This window comes from Euphorbia lathyris, chromosome 3, assembly GCF_963576675.1.
Source record: "Euphorbia lathyris chromosome 3, ddEupLath1.1, whole genome shotgun sequence".
NCBI lineage: Eukaryota > Viridiplantae > Streptophyta > Magnoliopsida > Malpighiales > Euphorbiaceae > Euphorbia > Euphorbia lathyris.
The window spans coordinates 55,594,509-55,616,479 of NC_088912.1; the positions used below are offsets into that span (position 1 = coordinate 55,594,509).

The 21,971-nt window shown below is 34.6% G+C and overlaps 1 protein-coding gene across 1 annotated transcript; it reads left to right on the top strand.

Moving 5' to 3' along the window:
• The first annotated feature begins 8,121 nt into the window (after window positions 1-8,121).
• On the top strand, window positions 8,122-20,145 carry LOC136224220 (uncharacterized). The gene is made up of 7 exons (XM_066012490.1): window positions 8,122-8,524; window positions 8,665-8,768; window positions 8,878-8,943; window positions 10,086-10,334; window positions 18,476-18,637; window positions 19,284-19,373; window positions 19,736-20,145. The coding sequence occupies exons 1-7, from the start codon at window positions 8,235-8,237 to the stop codon at window positions 19,936-19,938; spliced, it is 1,164 nt and encodes a 387-aa protein (XP_065868562.1). The 5' UTR covers window positions 8,122-8,234; the 3' UTR covers window positions 19,939-20,145.
• Window positions 20,146-21,971: the final 1,826 nt, after the last annotated feature.

Below are 21,971 nucleotides of genomic sequence, written 5' to 3' on the forward strand. Positions count from 1 at the left end.
CATCCTCCCTGTGATAAAGCTAGGGACCAGTTTGCATGCTAGTATATGCCTGGAAATATGTCATTGTTGGAGCGGGCTGGGTGCTTCTGATCCCAACAGGGTTTCTTCCTCCACTCAAAGAGCCTTTGTGGATTCCGTCTTCTTTTAACGGTGATACCTAGTACTTCTCCGACGGACCTTCTAGTGACATCACGTCTTCTTTTCCTTTGGCCGGTGAAGCAATCTTGATCACCTCCATGGTGACTTTCCTGGCTCCAACTGGGGATTCTAGCTGCTTCTAAGAGAAACCTTCTGCCATCATTTTGATCATCAGGTCTAGGGACTTCTGCAAGTTGTTCAAAGCACCTGCCACAGTTAGAGATGACTCTGGTTCCGGAATTTGTTCATTGTGCTCCCTTGCCCTATTTGGTCTGACATGTTCCACATCCTGAAATTCTCGGAATGTTGCTTCAGTTTCGTCACTCACCTCCACAAGACCTTCTTCTTATCCTGTAACTCCATATAAGTCTGCATCCACCGATGCAACAGTATTCTCCTTTGCATTCCTCTTGGGTTCCATCTCAGCAGTGTCCCACTAGGCGTGCCGAAAATTGTTTTGTGCCTTTTTGGTGTGGATTAGATCGAATTGTGAGCGTGCCAGTAGCTTTGTTGAAAAACTACAAAAAGAGCCGAGAGCTGAGATCTAACTTCTAATCAAACGAAAGTGTAAAAAGCTTAAAGGATATAAAATGCTTAAAGTTCGTAGTGGAACCTAGAAGACTGGTTATGACTACACTAAGATATTACAAGAGAAAGAATCTAAAGAGAGAAACATTGCTTGAATTGAGATGTTTATATTGATCAAACTGAAAGACTAGAGCTAGAGCTTACAAGTTGAAAGTAAGATTCGAATGAAAAAATTAAGGTTGTAGAATAGCTAGAGTCTGTAATGTGAGAATTGTTTGAATTCCATTAGGTTTTGATTTGATTTCATTGTTGTTGAATTGGTTGAGTTGGATCCTGCTTTCTCTTTATTTTCTTCCTTAAATACTGGGGCTTCGTGGTGCTAATAACCGCTACTCACACGTTCTTTCTCCACTACCCCACGTTCTCTTCATTGGTTCTCTCTGCGCAACAAGCTCTGGTTCCGTTTGTGGATTCACACCACGTCCCTGAACCACCCACGTTCTTGTCTATTCTCAGTTCGTAGAGTAAGCTGCCGTCTTGAAGAAACACTACTTCTTCCGTCGTTTTGGCCAACTTGCTCTGTTTTTCACGGGCAATGTAACATCCGTGTCTAAAATTTTATTTTTTGAAATAGATTAAGTGAATTATTTATGAATTTAAATATACTATTAGGTTTAATTTAATGTCTTTAAACTTAAATTAAAAAGTTTTGGGTAAGTTTTATAAAATATTATAAATTAAAACGACCAAAATCAACATTTTTCAATTACCAAATGATTTATACACGTAAGAGCGTGTATGGTACATTTAATTCATATTAATTTATAATAAAATAATAAAGATAATAATAACAATAAATGAAAGACTTTGTGGTATGATTTGGGGTTTAGAATAACACTTGTTCAAAATGTAAAAGAACACTTGTTAAAAGTATATACACTTCTTGTTGGATTAACCACTTGTTGTCTATATAAATGACACATAAGTTTAACTTTAATATAAAAAAAATAATAAATAAAACTTTAGGTAGTCCAAACTAATATTTTTATATATTAGAAAATCAGCTCGCCTATTTGACTTACGAACACCCGTTATCTTGTTTTCCCTTCATACCCGATACCGTTTAGGGTCGGGTGTGACATGCAATGTTAACTGAGCACCATTCTCTAGCTCTTTCTCTACGCTGATCCCTCTCAATTAGTCCCATCGTAATTGTAGGGGAAACACTTGGAAATATAAATGTTCTTTCGTGTCTTTATCTATGAATATCATTCTATAAGCATAGTTTAAATTTATTTTCTTTTTGTTTTTATTGCAGGAAGGCCTACAGACTATGCAAGTTTTTTTTTACTAATGCAAGTTTTTGTATAGATGTCATGGAACCACACAAGTATATTAGAACACTGATCAATGGAAGTTTTTAAATATGTAATGAAAAAGAGTATAAGGAAAAAACAACATCAATTTTTAAAAGCTCAGTTGTATTCAAGTGATGAAATACTTTGTCAAGTTACATGTATAGGTTCTAATTATATATTTTAATTAAATAAACGTTTTACCTGTATAATTTCAATGTGTAATTTGAACTTACTTTTTTTCCAAGTCCTTTTCTTATTGAAAATCATGGATTCTTCTTTGAATCAAGATTTATCTTCTTTAACCATACTTAAGAGTATTTTATTATCTAAAATCTCCATTTTTTGACCGGTGGTAATATTGTACTTTATCATTAAATGAGTGAGAATCATTGATTTGTTTTGATTCGATCATATGTTAAATTGTCTTTCAGATTTAAACGGAGTAATATCTCTTGATTGTTTAATTCGATAATGATAATTAGAAGTTTTTATAGGATAATACTTTAAATAAACATGTTAGTCACAGGGAAAAAAAATCCCGTGCAATGCACGTGCCTAAATCTAGTACCTAAAAACACATGGAACAAGCATTTTCACTAAACACAAAACTAAACATAAAACAATTTTAAAATGTTAAAAACTATCTTAAAATGTATGACTACGAGAATTAAAATATATTAAAAATTATATGAAAATGCAAGATAACAAAATACCACAGGTACCTATATGTAAATCCGTGTAACCACAAGGTATCTACTTGTAATTAACCCTTCTTAATAATAGTCGGGGTTTTCTAAAAAACAATATATATATATATATATATTAAATGGGTGATAATATCTTTTGTTAGTGTAGTCTTAGTGTATCGGTCAGAATTCATGCTAATTCCAAATGGTAGTTACTAGTGGATTAAATCTCATTAATGGAATTAAATTGAAGTATTGTTTATTATTAATTTTGTAAAACATTTTAGTGGTTACACTGGTTTTAATTATCATAACATAAATTAATTCAGTAAGATTATTCCTTCAAGTGAATGAAATCTTGAATTAATCGAAGGAAAAACGTCCCAACATGCATATAAGAGTGACTTTTTCCTCCTTCGAAAGACACAGGCAATTCGTCTGAAATTTGTTCTCTCTGCCAAATTTTGATTCGTCATATTTCTTGATTTTTAAGTGATAATCTGACATACACAGATAGATTCCAACTCACGTTTCTATTATATCCCAGAAGACGATTATCGATTGTGGTTTTGTCTTAAGGAGACCAAATTCATCAGGCCTCAAAATCTTATTCTTTCATTCATCTAGTTCATCTGAAGGTTTATTACACAAGTTTATTGTACTTTTATTATTTTTGTTCTTCAATAAAATTATTATTCTATTCATGTTATAGTTTCTTTTGTGAATTGATATTGCTAATATGTGCTTTCACTTTTTATTCACTTAAGACTGCATATAAATTTAAGGATAAAAGTATATATTAAAATTAGTATAAACCAGTATATATTATTTTTGCTTCAACGAATAGTGGTAATGACTTTTTTCCGATCTCATTCTCTTATTTTGAGGCTAATGCTTAAAAGATCGTCATCTTGGATTTGGTAATAGAAACAAACAAAGTAGCAAAGAAATAATAGGTATAGAAAAGGGAAGGTGGGAAAATTTATCACCTTGTCACCTCTTCGGACTTGTTAGGTGTTTGTCTTTTATAGGTCTAATTAAAAGTTTGGATTTTGTGCATTTTATACGTATTGTTGAGACTACATATATCTTTACAATCAACTTTAAAACATGTATATAAAATTGAGAAATAATGTAAATATACATTTCATTATCCATTTAGACGATTTTAATTTATCAAACATCTATTTACAGGTATCATGATATTTATAGTATATTTTGGACTTGAAATTAGTAATTTTAAATTTCAATATTTTCATAATATATACCTAATTCTTTTTACAATTAATTCATCAGTTATTGTTCTTTTATCAAATTTTGTTACGAGTAATATTTTTTTTTATCAATTTTGATGTTGAGTCAAAATATAAAAACACTATTTATTTTCAAGTTAATCTAACTATGAAATAAATTTGATTATCTACAATAAAGATAAATAATTTTTTTGACCGTTCATCGTATTTTAATTTATTATTAATTCTTCATAATTTATTATTTTAAAAAAAATATCCAATTAGACAAAATTTGAATACATTATAAATAACATAATGTAAAAAATATGAAATTGTGGTGGTTTATTTTATTAAATTTGTAAAAGAAAATAAGTCATTATTAGTTAATATCTTTTACAATTATATATTGATTATTTTATCTACAAAATATGAAAATTTTATATGTGCGTTAACGAGTCGAACTGATACCGAACTTATGTAGGTTTGCTATTGGCTCGTTAATGTCTCGAGCTTAGTCATGGTTGAGTTTTGATCGAGCCGAGCTTTTTACCGAAGTTTAACAAAATTCAACATACATGTATAAATAAGTAGCATTAAAAATAAAAATAAAATTCCTAATAATATACTCCATATAAGTTAAAAAAACAATCACTTGTCACGACCAAACTCCAAAAATAGCCATCGAAGAAGACAAACTCACAGATCACAGATGATCTTATTGCCGATATGGTTGTGTATAGACGATAGTTGTTAGTAATACTAGTGTGGATAATAGACTAGAGAGAAAACTTCGGGAGGGACAAACAAATTAATTTTTAGAAGGCCTAATGCTCCTACAACCTCCTTAACTTGTCCAAATTGGTCATTTTACCACTCCAACTCATCGAATATCCTATTTACCCATTTAACTCCATAAAAATGATATTCCTCACCCCCTTAACTTGTCCAAATTGGTCATTTACCCATCCTCAACTCATCGAATGTCCTATTTACCCCCCTTAACTCCATAAAAGTGGTATTTCCTACCCCTTAGGCCATCTCCAACCACCTACTCTATTTTTCTTACTTCAACTTTATTTTTTCATACTTCATCTTCAATTATAGAGTTACTACAGAACACTTCTCCAACCATCTACTCTATTTATAACTCTAAAAGGATTATTTCTATTAATAAATAATGTTTTATTATTATTATATTAATTTTATGTACCATTTATTATATTAAATGATATTTTTATTCTTAAACAATCATTAAACCTTACTCTAAAAATAAAGTAAGACATTTTGATTCTTTATATATAGAGTATTAAAAGCCTTACTCTAAAAATAGAGTAAGGTTTTAGAGTACCATTGGAGTGCAATTCTACTCTAAAAATAGATTATGGAAAATGGTTGGAGATTGCCTTATGATCATATTTACCCCCTTAACTCCATAAAAGTGGTACTTTTTACCCCTTTATAGTGCAAAATTAATAGTATCAATTTAGGTTCCACGTGCATAATAGCACCAATATAGGTTTAACGTTTAAAAAATGGTATCAATTTAGGTCTCGATAGTGGATTGTAAGAGCTGAGAAATACCACCACTTTTATTGAGTTAAGGGGTAAATAAGACATTTTATTAGTTGAGTGGGGAGGGGGGGTAAATGGATAAGTTGAGGGGGTGAGAAATACCACTTGTATGAAGTTAAATGGGTAAATAGGACATTCAATAAGTTAGAGGGTAAAATGACCAATTTGGATAAATTAAGGAGGATGGGAGAGCATTAAGTCTTTTTAGAATTTGTATTTTGAATTTTGAATTCCTAATTTTCAAACTACCCAAATGTCTGAAATATTTTTTAAGTGTTTTTTTTAATACGTCTTGTAAGTTAAGGGTTAAAGTCCATAACTAGTTACTCATTTTCTTTTGGGTAAAATACATGAATATCGTAATTAAGTACAAAATTACAATTAAGTCATACCACCAAACTTAATTCTAATATGTCATTATTTTCTATATATTATGATTTTACACCATAATTTAAAAATTCTAGACTCCAATTCATAAATCACAAATACTAGAAAATATATTATAGACTTCTAATTTATAAATTCTAATCCTTAAAATATATTAAAACTACTGATTTTACTAGTTTGACATAATCTAAAATTATAACTTGACATAGTTGTAAATAATTTTTAAAAGATGAATTTCTGTGTAATTTTCCCTTTTCTTTTTTAGCCCATAATCATTAATTATTTTATTTTGAATTAAATATATATAGTAATTAAAAAATAATCGAACATATTCGTGAGTTTTTAAGCCGAATTTAAAGAAGCTCAAGCTCGGTTTGTTAATGTCTCGAGCCAAGCCACTCGAATCGAGCTTTGACAGAATTTGGACCGAACTGAACTCGAATAGTTTGCAAACTGCCCTGTCCCATTAACATTCATATATGTAATTGTCCAAACATTGGAGACAATTTTTTTTGTGTGGGAAGTGTTTTTTTTAGTTGGAAAGTTTTTTTTTTTTTTTTAGAGGTAGGGGTCGCAACGGGGCGGGGATCCGAACCAACGAGGTTTGGGAAAAACTGAAATTTTTAAGTGCAGAGGTGGGGACAGGGAAGTTTTACCCCCAAATTCTAAATTTAAGTGGAGATGAGTGTTACTACCCCCGAACCGTTGGGATTCCCATTCTGCCCGAAAAACTATCCATGAGGATCCTCGAAAAATAATACAATATATATATTACATAAATACTTCAATTAGAAATTATTTTTAATTAAAAATAAAAATCTTAATAAAATTTATTTTAATAAAAAAAATTAAATTACACAAAGAGATTTCCTTTTAATAAAAAAATTACAAACAATATAAACATTTAACTAAATTATGTAGTGCATAGGCAAATAAAAAACTGTTATTATACAAGACAAGTTTATTCGTTGGATAGAAATAATATGTTCTCTATATTTATATTTAGATGAATTTGGTAGAACTCACCGGTCTGATGTGATTTATTTTGTTCCTTTGTTTTTTTTTTTTTTTTCTCAATCTGCTATTTATTTTCTTAAACTTTCTTAGTTAGGGAGGTTTAAATAAATAATGATATTTTTCTCTATATATTGAATTAAACCAAGTGCGCCAAATGGCCATAGATATAATATGTCCTAAGAATCTTGACCTGAGGTTAATGTTGTGCACCAAAAGGATCTTAACTAATTTACCTGCAAACACGATTAAAATGATTTAGTGTTTGGAATGACTAATGAGAAAAGATAAAGAAATCTTTTTTATTATAGTTCTATTTTAGTCCCCATAATATGCAAAAGATTAATTAAGGGATATTAATTTATACCAGTAATACATTGATATAACAGAAATTTTCCAACTGTTTGATTTTTTTAAAATTTTATTTGGAGATCGAAGATTTTTCACCATCCATGGGCACCCGTGCTTGCGAGGGTGGGAGCTAAAAAATTTCCGAACCTTTTTAAAAAAAAAAATATTTCCGAAACCGTTCCTGAAAATATTGAAGACGGAATGAGGGATGCATCCCGCTCCTCTCCCGTCTTGTTGCCACCAATACATCAATACATCAACGGGGTGTTTGTTAGAAGGGATTTAGGAGGTGGGATAGAGATAAAAAAACATGAGATAAGTTATCCTGTGTTTGTTTGGAAGATAGAAGAGTGAGACAGACGAAGGATAAACCTCTTATCCCTCAAATCCTATACCCAAGAAGGGGTGGTATAAGGAGGTCGGATTTTAATAGGATGGAAAAGTCCATCTTATCCCTCAATTTAATGTTATGTAGTTTAAATAAGGTTAAAATAGTAAAATGTATTATTTTATCCCTATGTTTATTCCACATACCAAACATTGAATAATAATTCTTAACTATCATAGTTTTATCCCTATCCCAACCATTTATCCCTATCCATATCCCAACATTTATCCTTATCCCAGTCGAGAATCTTTTGAACTTGTTCCAAAAGTATGATTGACCCTGGAAACTTACAAAGTATCTTAATAATCTATTGGTCAACACTTTATTTAAAGTGACATATTACAATGATGTATTTACAAAATTTTAAAAATAAAAGTCTAATATGTAATTCTAAACTTTTAAATGTTTTTTTTTTTAAAAAAAAAAATTGGTTAGTGTTTTTGTTGGTGAGTTGGTATGGTTGGGTTGGGTCCAACCATTAAAATGGTCTTATGTTGTCTGAAAACTGATACAGCAGACCATTCTGGAATTGCTGAACCTGGGATTTGCAGCCTATTGTTCTAAATCCAAATTTCTCAGAATGGAAAAAGAAGGCGAAGCAATTGAACAACAAATCAACCAGAACTGGAGCGAGGCAGTGGAAGATCTGGTGAGTTCCGGTGACACAGACGCCGCAATCTCTCTCCTTGAAACGCTGGTTTTGCAACTCGAAACCTTAAGCCCTTCCGAAACGGTTAGTCTCCAGTTGGCTTCCGCCCTTACTGAATTGTCCAAGCTCTTTTCCGCCAACAACTTCTCTCTCAAATCCGACCAACTTCTCTCTCGCGCTACTATTCTCCAACAACGTGCCCTTCACTCTTGCCCTTCCGGGTATACTCTTCTTTTCTTTTTGAATTTTCTGTGTGCTTGCTCGGATTAATTAAGTGACAAATGAACAATTTTAGCCTTCTATTTTTTTTCTCATTTAATTTTTAATTTACGGGTTTTGCTGTTTCGTGATTTTACTACAGGAATGTTGAAGCCGGGAAGAAAGGCTCGAGTAATGATAAGGACTCACAGCCCAATGCTGCTTTGAGTTTCAATGATTTAGTTCCTGATGGGAATTGTGTGGATGGTGATTTTCTTTCTCACAGCTATCAGTTTTCTCTCTTTTCAATAGCACTTATATCAGCCAAATAATTGGTAATTGTATGTGGGAAGTAATTGATTATTCTTTAATGTAGTGCATTTGGAGGAATCTTCTGGACTGCTTCATGATGCTTCGCCTTGCAATGGATCATCTGATGATGGTATTTTTCTTTTGCCTGAACATACTGGATGTGTGCTTTAGATTGCCTTGCTACGATGCCTTCTTAGTTGAAATGTTTCATACCATTTCGTTTGCTCTTTTAAGATTCACTTGTTCTTTTTATACATTTTAAACTTAACATTTTTCCTGCCAATACCCCATAGTTGTATGGTTGAGTGCGGATGATATATGTGAACAAGGTTCAGATTGAAAAAGAAAAATTATAAAGGATTCAATTTAACATGTTGGACATTAGCCAGGCCTATTTGCTCAACCCTTTTTGAAGGGTCGAGTTTTTGGTTAAAGGGTTCCATTCTATTGTCTTTATTTATCAGTGATCACAGTCCAATGGCTGCGTTCATAACTGCACTTGCTCATAGTACAGCAGTGTCATAGCTAGTTGTTGGCACAACTTAACTTTTACAAAACAATTTCATATAAACAATGATGACCTCATGTTCAACTATATGTACTGTATATGCTGTGGGCCAATAGTCTAATTTTATCTAATTTATAATTTTAAGCTAGCATTCTACCTAGGAAGCACTAACACTTCTAGTAGGTTAACGTATGAGTGTCTGACACTCTGAAACTCCAGGGACACTCAGAGACACGCACCCGGCACTCCAAAATAAGTGTCGCCTCTATTTTTTTTTTTTTTAATATGGGGACACTTCGGGGACACTTCAGGGACATGGCTTCTGAGTTAATTAAGTAGATTATAGAATTTTTTTTTTTTTTTTTTTTTAATAATTTTACAAAAAAAAGAAATCAAAATCTAAACAAAAGAATATAGCAACTGACCCTTTTTCAGTAGTTTATGTAGTTTGAAGTACTAAATGTTTTTTTTTTTGATGAATTAATGACTCATCATGGATGTTATATATGATTTATAATGACTTATGAATGCTATTTACTATCTATCTACCTACCTACCTACCTACGTATATAAATTTGGCGTGTCCCTGCCGTACTCATATTTTTTTGAAAATGCCGTTTGCTGCACCCGTATGAGTACCCGTGTCGGTGCATCCTAGCATGCTACTAATATAGTAATATTGTTATTTCCATATGTAATTGTATATTGCCGTCTACCATAATAGTAGTAGAGTTTGTTGTAAATGATATGGTGGTGAACTACAGATTGGGAAGCAATTGCAGATCGTCCACCCAATGAATTACTCAGTTCACCAGGGTTGCCTAGTGTTTCAAATCTGTCCCTGGAAGATACTAAATCTCATAGCCGTAAGCAACGTGGAAGGGGAACATTCACATATAAACAAGACAAATTGTATAGTGATCAGCAATCAGACATATCTCCGAAAGTTGCTGAAGAGAATGAAGATTTGGGCAGAAGTGTAAATGTACAACAAGATGCAGAATCAATACACTGTAAGTGGGTTTTCCATCTCTTTGGGATCAGGTTTTATGTATGGAAGTGGAAACTGTCAAATGCTTAAATTGTATATTCATATTCACAAATAAATTTTGGAACTTTCCGTATTATGGTGCCATATGCAGTTGGTTAGTGTTTTTCTTTTGCTGAAAGGTATTCTACTTCTGATAACAATATGTTGTGTTATTCCCTCATGGCTAGTTTTCTTGTGTTTCTTTGTGGAGACAAGGCTGAAGATATAATTTCAGCAGGGGGTAAAGTTAAGCATTCATGTATATATATGGGTTATCGGCGCATTCCATGGTTTGTGCGACTGTGTGAGTGTGTTTGTACTACCAGGGATTCATAATTTAATAAATGTTAAAAGAAACAAAAAAAGAAAACAAGTTCCTAGGAAGTAGATTGGAAGCACAAACTTTAGCTAAACGAAACAGTTCCTACATGATAATGAATCATGATAGCTATAAATAGGAACATTTTATATGAAAATTTCATGCAGCCCCTTTTAGAAAATTTACATGAGAAATCCAATTAAAATTTTTTAGTTATTTTCCTACAAATTGCCCCCAGTACACCCTTATGGTGGGACCCCTCCCCGGACCCTCGCTCAGCGGGGACGCGTAGTGCACCGGGCCGCCCTTCTTATTTCCCTACAAATTGCATCAATTTGCTGGTTGGTCCCCACATGTTGGATGTGTTATGTTTTGCTTTTTCTTCTCTTCCTGGGAGGATGCCAATAGGTATTCCAGAGGCTCATTTTTGTGAATATAAAAAGTGAAGAACTTCAGGTCGCCATTTATATGTATTAGATGTGAAAAGTGAAAAGAGAAGCCCAATTTAGGATATTATTCACTTTGTGTCAGAGAACCAAACTACCACTTAAACACAGAACAGTACTAATCAAATAACCACACAAGATGAAGAAATGCAAGTTTATTGATGTCTCCTGTATCATTTAAGCTATGGTAGTGAAAAGATACTGTCAGGTTATGCTGACAGATTGAATTTAAGGAGAGAAAAGAAAAATAGAAGAAGAGAGAATTTAGGGAGAGAATGAAATTAAATAGAAGGAAGGATATAGATTGCTTAATTCTTTAATCGTCCATAGACCTTACAGAATCATGACCTAAATAGGGAATAATGGTACTGCTGATGTGGGAGAAGGTACCATTTCCACAGCTGTACAAGCCACAACTGTCCTAAGAAACTAACGGCTAGAATAACAAACAACTACTAGAATCTTCACTAACACTAGCAGCCAAATCAATAAATAACAACCTCAACAGAAATAGCAACAGAAGTAACTAAAATAATTAACTTGTACTAATTTCCCAATCAGTCCTTTCTGCGTTGATTTGTGACAATTCCTCCCCCCCTTGAGAACATTCTTGTCCCCAAGAATGTAAAAAGTCTGGAAATTGCGTAGCCAACATAGCATGATCCTCCCAAGTAGCATCAACTGCTGAAAGGCCTGACCACTGCATTAATAGCTGAGGTACCGCTTCGGTGCTTTTGAGGGCATTTCTTTTTCAAAAACGCAAAAGCGAATAGACTACAGCGTCGCGAAGACGGCCGCTTACTAAAGGTTTTGGGACTAGGTGAATGCAAGACGTAGCCCTTATTCCTTCAACGGCAGCAGCAGGGGATATTGCCGACTGCATGGCGTTAGTATATTAAGTCCTTCCTTTGCTTGCTCAAGAAAGCGCTTCCCAACTCAACCCACTCTACTCTTAAAAAAAAGCTCGATTCCTTGAATACCGGGCAAAGATCCTAGGGACTATCTGCCCCCTTCTCTAAAGCCCTTTAGGGGAAAGTGGGGATTAGCTTATCATCCTGGGAAGTAAGCCGTCGGCTGGGTAGTAAAATTGATTTATTAATTCAAAGAGACACATGAAAGACGGATGTACCCTCCTAGTAGGAGGCAGTTTCAATTTGTAAGCGGCCTTGCCTATCTTGGCCAATATTTGAAAGGGCCCATGAAACTTCGCAGAGAGCTTTAAGGAAGTGCGATTGGCCACAGTAGGCTGCTTATGGGGTTGAAGCTTAAAGAATACCCAACCACCAGGATTGAATTCCCTGTCGGTTCTGTGTCTGTCAGCAAATTGCATCATGCGATTTTGCGCCTTAGTGAGATACTCCTTGAGAGTTGAATTCATGCTTTCTCTTGCATGTAATAGGTCCTCAACAACAGCTACATCCAAGGTGAGTGTTGGTAAGACATGCAGTTGAGTAATTGTCCCATATAGAGCCTGAAAAGGGCTCATCTTCAGAGTACTGTGAAAAGTAGAGTTTTACCAGTACTCAGCCCATCCTAGCCAATTAGCCACTTTGTAGGAGTCAAAAAACACATACTTTGTAGGTATCCTTCTAGGCATTGGTTTAGGCATTTTGTTTAGGCATTTTGTTTGCCCATCTGTCTAGGATGATAGGCACTACTAAATAGAAGTTGTGTCCCCATAAGCTTCATTAGTTCCATCCAAAAGATGCCTGTGAATATCCGAACCCTATCATCCACAATGGTGCAGGGCATGCCATGCAATTTGAAAACATTATCCAAGAGTACCTTAGCCACCGTAGCAGCTGAGAATGGATGAGAGGCAAGAAGTGGCATTATTGGTATCTATTTTTTCTATATACATTTATTGGTATATATACAATAAGGTCCGGATATGGATACAATCCATCTCCTAATTCTTTGTATTATACTATTTCAGTTAGGGGTGGGCACGGTTCGGTTAACCGGTCCATTAGACAAAAAAATTAACCGAACCGTTATCAACGGTTTTTTAACCATCCAAACCGAAACCGGTCCATATCAATCGGTTAACCATACAACCGGTTAACCATTAATTTCGGTTAGGTTTTTCGGTTAACGGTTTTTAACCAATTCTCACAAGTTAACCAAAAATCAACGGTTAACCATAATTTTTACTCAAACCTAAATTTTTAAACAATATTAAAATACACATTTCAAAAATTCAAACGAAATGAATTCATATAAAAGTTCCAATTCAAACATAAGTACCGAACTAAAAGACAATCCATCAAATTTACATTTAAAAGTCAAAGTACTTATTATAACATTAATCCATCAAGTTTACATTCAAGTATAATCTATGTTATATATTTATATTAATATAGGTTATAATCTATGTTAAAGACTTTTTTTATAATCTTATAATCTATGTTATATAATTATATATTAATTTTTTTAAAAAAATTGGTTATATTTATTAAACGGTTCGGTTAACCGTTAACCGCGGTTTTTGAAACTCTAACCCGAAACCGAAACCGAAACCGGTAACTATATATTTTTTTAACCATTAAGAAAACCACCGGTTCGGTTAACCGTCCTTTTCGGTTCGGATTACTGGTTTTCGGTTCGGTTACCGGTTTGATCGGTTTTTTTGCCCACCCCTAATTTCAGTAGATTTTCCTTCCACTTTTAGTAAACCTGTCCACCACAACCAGAATGGTGTCATAACCACCAGACTTGGGCAGCCCTTCACGAAATCCAATGCTATATCCCTCCAAGCTGCATCTGGTAGCCAGGATATGGTGACAAGTCAGCGCTTTTGCAACCTATTGAGTGACAGTTATGGCCATTTGAGGCCAATAGAATCCAGTTGGAGCTTTGGCAGAGCTACTCTAATTCCAATGTCCCCCCAAGGGAGAATTATGGCAAACTTGTATTAGTTTGTGCCTTAGCTCTGTATTCCCTCCAATGTAGCGCCTACTCTTATACTTGAGCAACCCATTTTGATAAGAGTAGTTACTGGAGGAATCTGGTTGAACAGCTAGCTGCTAAATACATTTGGTGGCATTGACATCTTGAGAATAAGATGCTTGTGCTTCCTCCATCCAAGTGGGTACCATACCACCATGGAAATTGCCATCATTTCACCTTCCATCACGCCCATTCCTTCAAATTTTCTAGACAGGGCATCTGCCACCCTGTTCTCCTTCCCCTTCTTGTACTGAATAGAATATTCCAAGCCAAGGAGTTTGGAAATTCCCTTGTGCTGCAGGGAAGTATGTAATCTCTGCTCAAGGAGAGGTTTGATGCTCTCTTGACCAGTCTTAATGATGAATGGTGTGCCCTCCAAGTACTGCCTCCATGTGACAACATGCAGAATTGCCAAGAACTCCCTTTCATAGGCTGATAACTTCTGATTCCGTGGGCATAGAGCCTTAGATAAGAAACAGATGGGTCTTTGATTTTGCATTAAGACTGCTTCAATACCAAAGCCACTTGCATCGCATTCAAGAATGAATAGTTGGTGAAATCTGGAAGAGCAAGCATTAGGGCTTGTGTCATGAGCCTCTTGAGGATATTGAAAGCCTCTGTTGCAGCTGGAGTCCATTCGAAGTGATCCTTTCTGAGTAGGTCAGTCAGTGGCTTAGAAATCAGTCCATAGCCTTGAACTTACCTCGTGTAGTAACCTGTTAGGCCTAGAAAGGTCCTCAGACTCTTCAAGGCAGTAGGGAGTGGCCAACTGCTCATGGCTGCAATCTTTTGCGGGGTCCGTTGCTGCTCCCTCCTTTAAAAGGATTTGGCCCAAATAAGAGATTTGATCTACCCCCGAATTCACACTTCAATGCTTTAGCAAATAACTGATGTTCAGTGAGTAGCTGAAAAACTAGCTTTAAATGCAGCTAGTGAGACTCAACTGTAAGCTAGTATGTCATCAAAGAATACTATTATGAATTTCCTTAAATAAGGTTGGAAAATCAAATTCATAAGGATTGGAAGGATGCAGGGGCATTGGTGAGCCCAAAGGGCATGACTGTAAACTCGTAGTGACATGAATGGGTCCTAAATGTTGTCTTGTGTATGTCATCTTCTCTCATTCTTATTTGGTGATACTCAGATCTTAAATCTATCTTAGAGAACTTAGATGTTCCTTGTGATTCATCTATAAGCTCTTGTATCACAGGAATTGAGAATTTGTCCTTAATTTTAACTTTGTTTAATTCCGTAAAGTCTACATAGAACCTCCATGTCCCATCCTTTTTCTTAACTAGTAGTACTGGTGATGCATATGGGTTATTATTACTAGGCCTTATAACTCCACTAGATAACATTTCCCCTACCAGTCTCTCAGCTTCATCATTTTTGCTGATGGTAATATTTGTAAGGCCTAACATTCACAGGGTCAGAAGCATTTTTGAGTGGTATGGAATGGTCATGGTCTCTTTGGGGGGTAAGGTTGTGGAGGCTTGGAATAAGTGATTGTTCTGTGCTAGTAGGGATTGAATTTGGTCATTTGGTTTAGGTTGGGATAAGGTTGAATGGTCATTCAACTCCTCATTTTCGTCAGTTTTCATCATCATTATGCATTGACCAGTTACAACCATTACATTTGGAAGCATCAGTGAGTTGCCTTCCATCTGCCAGTTACAGTGGCTGGTTTGACCATTCTCAGGGGTAATTTAGCTTCATTAGCCAGTTTAGAATCAACAAACCTTTGGGTCACTATCAATCAGTATCATTATGTTTTTACGGTTTAGGGTACCTTTAAGCTTCATAGTAGTATTGGTCATACCTCCATTAAGAGCATTGATTTAGGGTACCTTTAAGCTTCATAGTAGTATTGGTCATACTTCCATTAAGAGCATTGATGGACACAGTAATCTGTTCATTCTCCATGACAGATTCATCCATAGTTATTAAAGGCGCATGGCACACTAAGGCGCTACGGGTCCTGGAGCCTTGGCGCACGGCGATGGCAAGACAAGGCGCGCTTACAAAAACAAAAATTATAAAACTATAAAACTAACAAAAAAAATGCAATGGATACTAAATCATGACAATATTAAACATAAATAAGTTTTAAAATGCAAAATAAACCCCATGTTAGAAAGCTAAAGTTGAATACTAAATCCTAAGTTCTACTTCTTATCAAAACTCTCCAAATTAATCACTCATGTTGAATTTGAATTCCCTTGGCTGCTTTGTTTATGTTTGAATTCGTTTTCTGTGTTTTATTCTACTAAACTTCTTCCTCTTATAATAAGATTTTGTCGTTGCCTCTTCTAATTAGTTCAAATGTATAATCTCTCTCTTCCTTTTTAATACTCCCTCCATTCTCAAATAAGTGTCGTTTTAGATAATTGTTTTTGTTCTTTTTTAACTGTCGTTTTCGTTTTTCAATAAAATTTAGTATAGTTTTTTGGTCTAAGCATTTAAATTTTGTCTTGATTTATGTGTTTTTTAAGTTTTCAAAGTTTTTTCTCCAACCATTATAGGAGAGAGAATTTTTATTTAGTTAATCTATGTAAATTTATTAATTTAAGTGCATATTAATTGTGTTTCTTAATTTGTGTGGAAAACTCTAAAACGACACTTATTTGAGAATGGAGGGAGTATTTGTTTTTTTTTTTTCTCATTTTGGACCCTTAAGAACACTTGTTCCATATATGCAACTGTCAAAAAACCATAAAACTGTCCCTAACTCACCAAGGTGCAGGTTAGTGCGCCTTTGGCAACTGCCCCTTGGCGCAAAATGGCGCACCAGGAGCGCGCCATGGTGGTGTCATGGCGCTAAGGCCTGCGCCTGGTGTGCCAGCCTTTAATAACTACGGATTCATCCTTGTGCCCCTCTACTTCCCCTGCCTCCGGCTCATCAATCTAGCTCCTCCACTTCCTCCTCAGCAGTAATAGTAAGCAGCTTCTTTTTGTTGCATTGATGTCCAGGGTGGTATCATTCTCCAGATTTCCAGCATGCCCGATGTACCTTCTTAGTAACAGGTGTTTGCTTGAAGTCTGTTTTGGTGGTATTACGGTTAGTGTAGGCTGTTTGGGCGTTGTAGGGTGTTTTTGGGGTAGTAGGGTTAATATTCCAGGGCTTAGTCAATATAGGTGATCTAAAAGTGAGTTTAGGCTTAACCATCTCCAAGATATCCTAGAGGTGATTTTTCTGATATTTAGCCTGTTTAATGGCAGAATAAATGTCGGGGTTCATAAGATCTAACTGCAGGCGCCTATCTTGCTGCTGCTCTAGTTTTCTTAGCAGAATTGCTTACCATTCATGGAATGGTCAGAGGAAAGAGTCTCTGATACCAATGTCAGGTTATGCTGACAGATCGAATTTAAGGAGAGAAAATAAAATAGAAGAGATAATTTAGGGAGTGAAGTTAGGAGAAGGAAGGAAATAGAGTGCGCAATTCATTAATCGTCCATAGGCCTTACAGAATCATGACCTAAATGGGAAACAATACTACTGCTGACATGGCAGCAGTTACCACAACAGCTGTCCTAACAAACTAACGGCTAGAATAACAAACTACTAGAATCTTCACTAACACTAGCAGCCAAAACAACAAATAAGAACCCTCAACAGAAATAGAAACAGAAATAACTAAAATAACTAACTTGTACTAATTTCCCAATCAGTCCTTTCTGCGTTGATACGGACATATAATAGATAGAAAGGACTAGGGTCTAAATCTATGCCAAAAGGCACTTCCCCTGGACTGATCCCTCTACAGCTCAGAGAAAGCCAAACATAAATTTTATTTCAAAAAAGTCCCCTACCTTCTCACCTAACACCTGCTTATATACCAACTAAAGAGCTCTTTCCTATAACCAACTCTCACTAGGCCCAAAACCACGTGTCTCATTCCCAAAATATTCCTTGTTCCCATTATAGGTTCTCTATCAGCAACTAGCATATATCTTCCTCCTGCTATGGGACTATTTTGTTTTAACAATTGACATATATGTTGTGATGGAGGAATGTGACAATTTCTTCAAGGCTTAACCTCATTAAGATTGTAATGTTCTATACTTTGTGGGAGGTGGGTTGCTGTGGGATCACCATATTTGATGTAAGAACCTTTTTCTTTTTATATCTCTTTTGTTCTTCTACAGCTCTGATCTAAAACCATTCTTAGTGGTTTCAATAGAAATTGGAACCTTCTGAGACCACTAACAAAAAAAAGAAGGATGAAAGAAACATGAAATTGTGTCCTTTTTTGCAATTGGTTTGACATGAGAATTTGTTGAAAATATGCATGTGGTTATGGTTGTTCACATAATTTAACATGCTAATCTGCATTAATTTTTTCCCTTTTATCTGTTTATTGTTTCTACAAAGAATTTTTAACTAATATTATGGTGGATCTCTGATTTCAGCTAAATATGGAACACGACATGTTCTTGTTATTGCCAATTTTCCACCAAGCACGAAGACCATAGACCTTGAGAATCTTTTCCAGGAGTTCAAAGATTGTGTAGTGGTCATTCGCTGGGTCAGTGATACAGTAGCGCTTGCTGTATTCCAAAAACCGTCCCTTGGTAATAGGAAACACTTAAGTCACATTTCCCCTTGTTTGATTAAATTTCTTTTTTTTTTTCATTATTATTACTAATATAAACAGGCATTGGATTTGGTATTTTGCTAATTTTTGCTTTGGAATTGTACTTGTTTTTTTTTTCTTTGTAAAGCAATAAGGATTCAGGAACATACGGTAAACGTTGTTGTCGTGTGACCAAGAGGTCACGGGTTCGAGTCTTAGGAGCGGCCTCTTGCCAAAATAAATTGGCAGGGGAAAGCTTGCCCCCAGTACACCCTTGTGGTGGGATTCCTCCCCGGACCCTCGCTCAGCGGGGACGCGTAGTGCGACCGGGCCGCCCTTTTTTTTTTTTTTTTTTAAAGCAATAAGGATTCAGGAACATAGGTTTGATTTTTTTATTTTTTTATTTAAATTTTGATAGCTGCTGTGTTATGTTTATTTCATTGGTGGAATTGGCTTAATATAGATGATTTTAATTCTCTTTCATTTCTTGTGTGATGATAGATGATAGTTTGGGATTGGAATTCGAATTGTGGTGCATTTTCATTTTGATTGGTTGTTATAGTCACAACTCTCCCATGTTTGATTGTTCCTATAAAGTTGGTCATTTTCCATGATGACATAATCTGGTATTTTTTCTAATGCAGCACTTGAGGCCATGAACAAAATTCATTGTCCATTTACCATGCGTATCCTTGAGGACGATGATATTCTTTTGAGTTCAATCCCTGCAAAAGGTAAACTGAATGACTGTTTCTGTTTGTTTTGGAGTTGAACAACTGGATGCAGAAGCACTATAGTAGCATCAAACAAAGAACTTTGGATTGGTTTATAAGGTGTTTTGGCTGTTTCTTTATGCATGTCTGCTGCTCCTATTTGTTTCTGTAGTCAAGCTAGCTGTGTTCTTTGATTTCATTGTATTGGATGAAAGCTATTGCACAAATTAAAGGTTTTCGTTAATATTATGAACCTATCTTCCCATGTTATGTACATTTGGATATTGAAAACCATGGATTAGAATTTTCTTGTCTCACAAAATATAAATGATCATTTTAGAGGTCAAACATGGTTAGAATAATTGTTTTGAATGTTTGGACAGATGTGGAACCTCCTCGTCGAAGGCCACAGACATCAGCGAGAACAGCGCAGAGGCTTATAGCACAGGGAATGGGATTGAAGTTGCCTTTGCCTAGCAAAACATTCAGTTCAAAGGAGCTGAAGAATCAAGAAGAAGCTAGAAAGAATCGCATTGTGAGCAGGCAAAAGATGATAGAAGATGCCTGGGGTGCTGATTCTTCATGACATCATCATATACTATATAGGAATAGAATAGCCCATCTTTTTTTTAATATGTTTATGTTTATGTTTGCATGCTAACTTCTTGATCTGGATTAGTTATAGATATACACCATTACATCAAACTCAATTGCAAGTGCTATTCATTTTATTATGTCTAAAATTGCAATTTATTAAATGTGGTTTATATATATAATATAATTATTAGTTGTACTTTCTTTTACCTAACATTGTATAGTCGTCTTATCTATTAACATTACAGGGTACCTCAATGTGTCCATTGTTACATTACAGGGTACCTCAATGTGTCCATTGTTAACATGTTAAATTACTAATATACTCTTTAGCAATTAGAATATTAGCTCACCCATTTCACAGATCTCTCACCCTATTAGTCATGATTATAACCGGATCTGAAGCCCAATTTTGCTTTCCTTAGTTTGTCTCTATTTATCTATTTATCCGAGGAAGATGGATATAAATTGGTTATTTTTAAGTTATTGTTGCATATATGATGCCTACGTGAATTTTTATTTTTATTTTATTTGTATGGAGGTTCATATACCCAAATTGGATATACATGCTCGGTGGTTTTTTCACCTGGTCAGTGACTGACCAAGTGAATTTGGTCAGTCACCATTAGATCTAGGAGTACAAATCTAAGCGTTACGATGATTTTAATTTCCACCGTACGATTTTAATAAGCCTAGATCTAACATTGTTTGTCATTAGACAAGTCATATCCATTATTTATCTGTAAGTAACTTCTCATTTTGTCAGTTCATCAATTGTTATACTCTTTTTTGGAAGGTGAAACCTTAAATTACATAAACATATAAAATCCCATTTATAAAAAATATAATATAATTTTTAATATCCAATAATTAATTTATTCGTTTTATTACACTGAATAACTTTAAAATGTAATCTTGCTCTGTTAGAAAATAGGTTATGCAGCGGAATATTTTAATTTTTATAACTTTTTTTAACCCAAGGAACTTTTTACGCTGTTATTCGACAATAATTTTAAAATGGTTCAAAAACTATAAACAATATATCTTTATGAAGTGATCCACTGTTGATGTGTGTACCACAGAAGTTTGAACGCACAACGGTTGAATTCACATGAACGTCGAACAAAAAAACAAAACAGAGACGTTTAGCTAACGATTGAACTATGGAAATTGTCCACACACGAACTGTGACTATGAAAATTGTCAAGTCACATATACAAAGACGTTTGTTTATTTGCTCAGGTTGAATTCACTCAAAACAGATATGTTAAATGAAATCTCCATTTCCACTCTTAACCTACTATCTTCCAAGGTTTTAGAGTAATTCTACCGTAAGTGGTCTAAGATATATCTCTTATCTATCGAGAGTGGTGAATTCCCAATCTACCATACAACTACCATGTGATTACTTCATGTGATACTCAGAAGCTGCCCGAGGCACACCCGAATAGATCGTGCACGATAAGTAACAAAATCAAAGCATCACACTACATAATCCAGAATACTCTTGATGATTCTTTGGTTCTGTGGATTAGTTATACCTACTATCATAAACGAGATAAGATAGGTGACGTCTGATAGATTTATCTTCATGTTATCTCATGTTGGATCTCCAATGCATACGGACCATTCATAATATCCAATAACAGTCTAGATATCTTCATATCTAAAACTTGTGAGATCGGCTCTCTGTTTCACAAACATGAGACACTATTACTATAAAGGTGAAAACCCCCTATATTTTAGTATGATTTTATGGATTATTTTGTGTTTTTTTTATTATCTATTTATTTACTTTAATAATAATTTATCTTTGTTTTGTCAATTTTAGGTTTTTAATTACTATTTTAGTATTTTGTTAAATATTCCTAATTTTTATCAAGCATTTTGCCACTTTTAATAGATTAATTTTTCATATGTTATTTTAAGCTTAATCTGTATCCAAAATTAAGAAATTAAGGGGGTGTTTCGTTGCTGCTTTTCGACCTCTTGTTTGCCTTTTTACTTTGAAAAGAAGATTTTTAG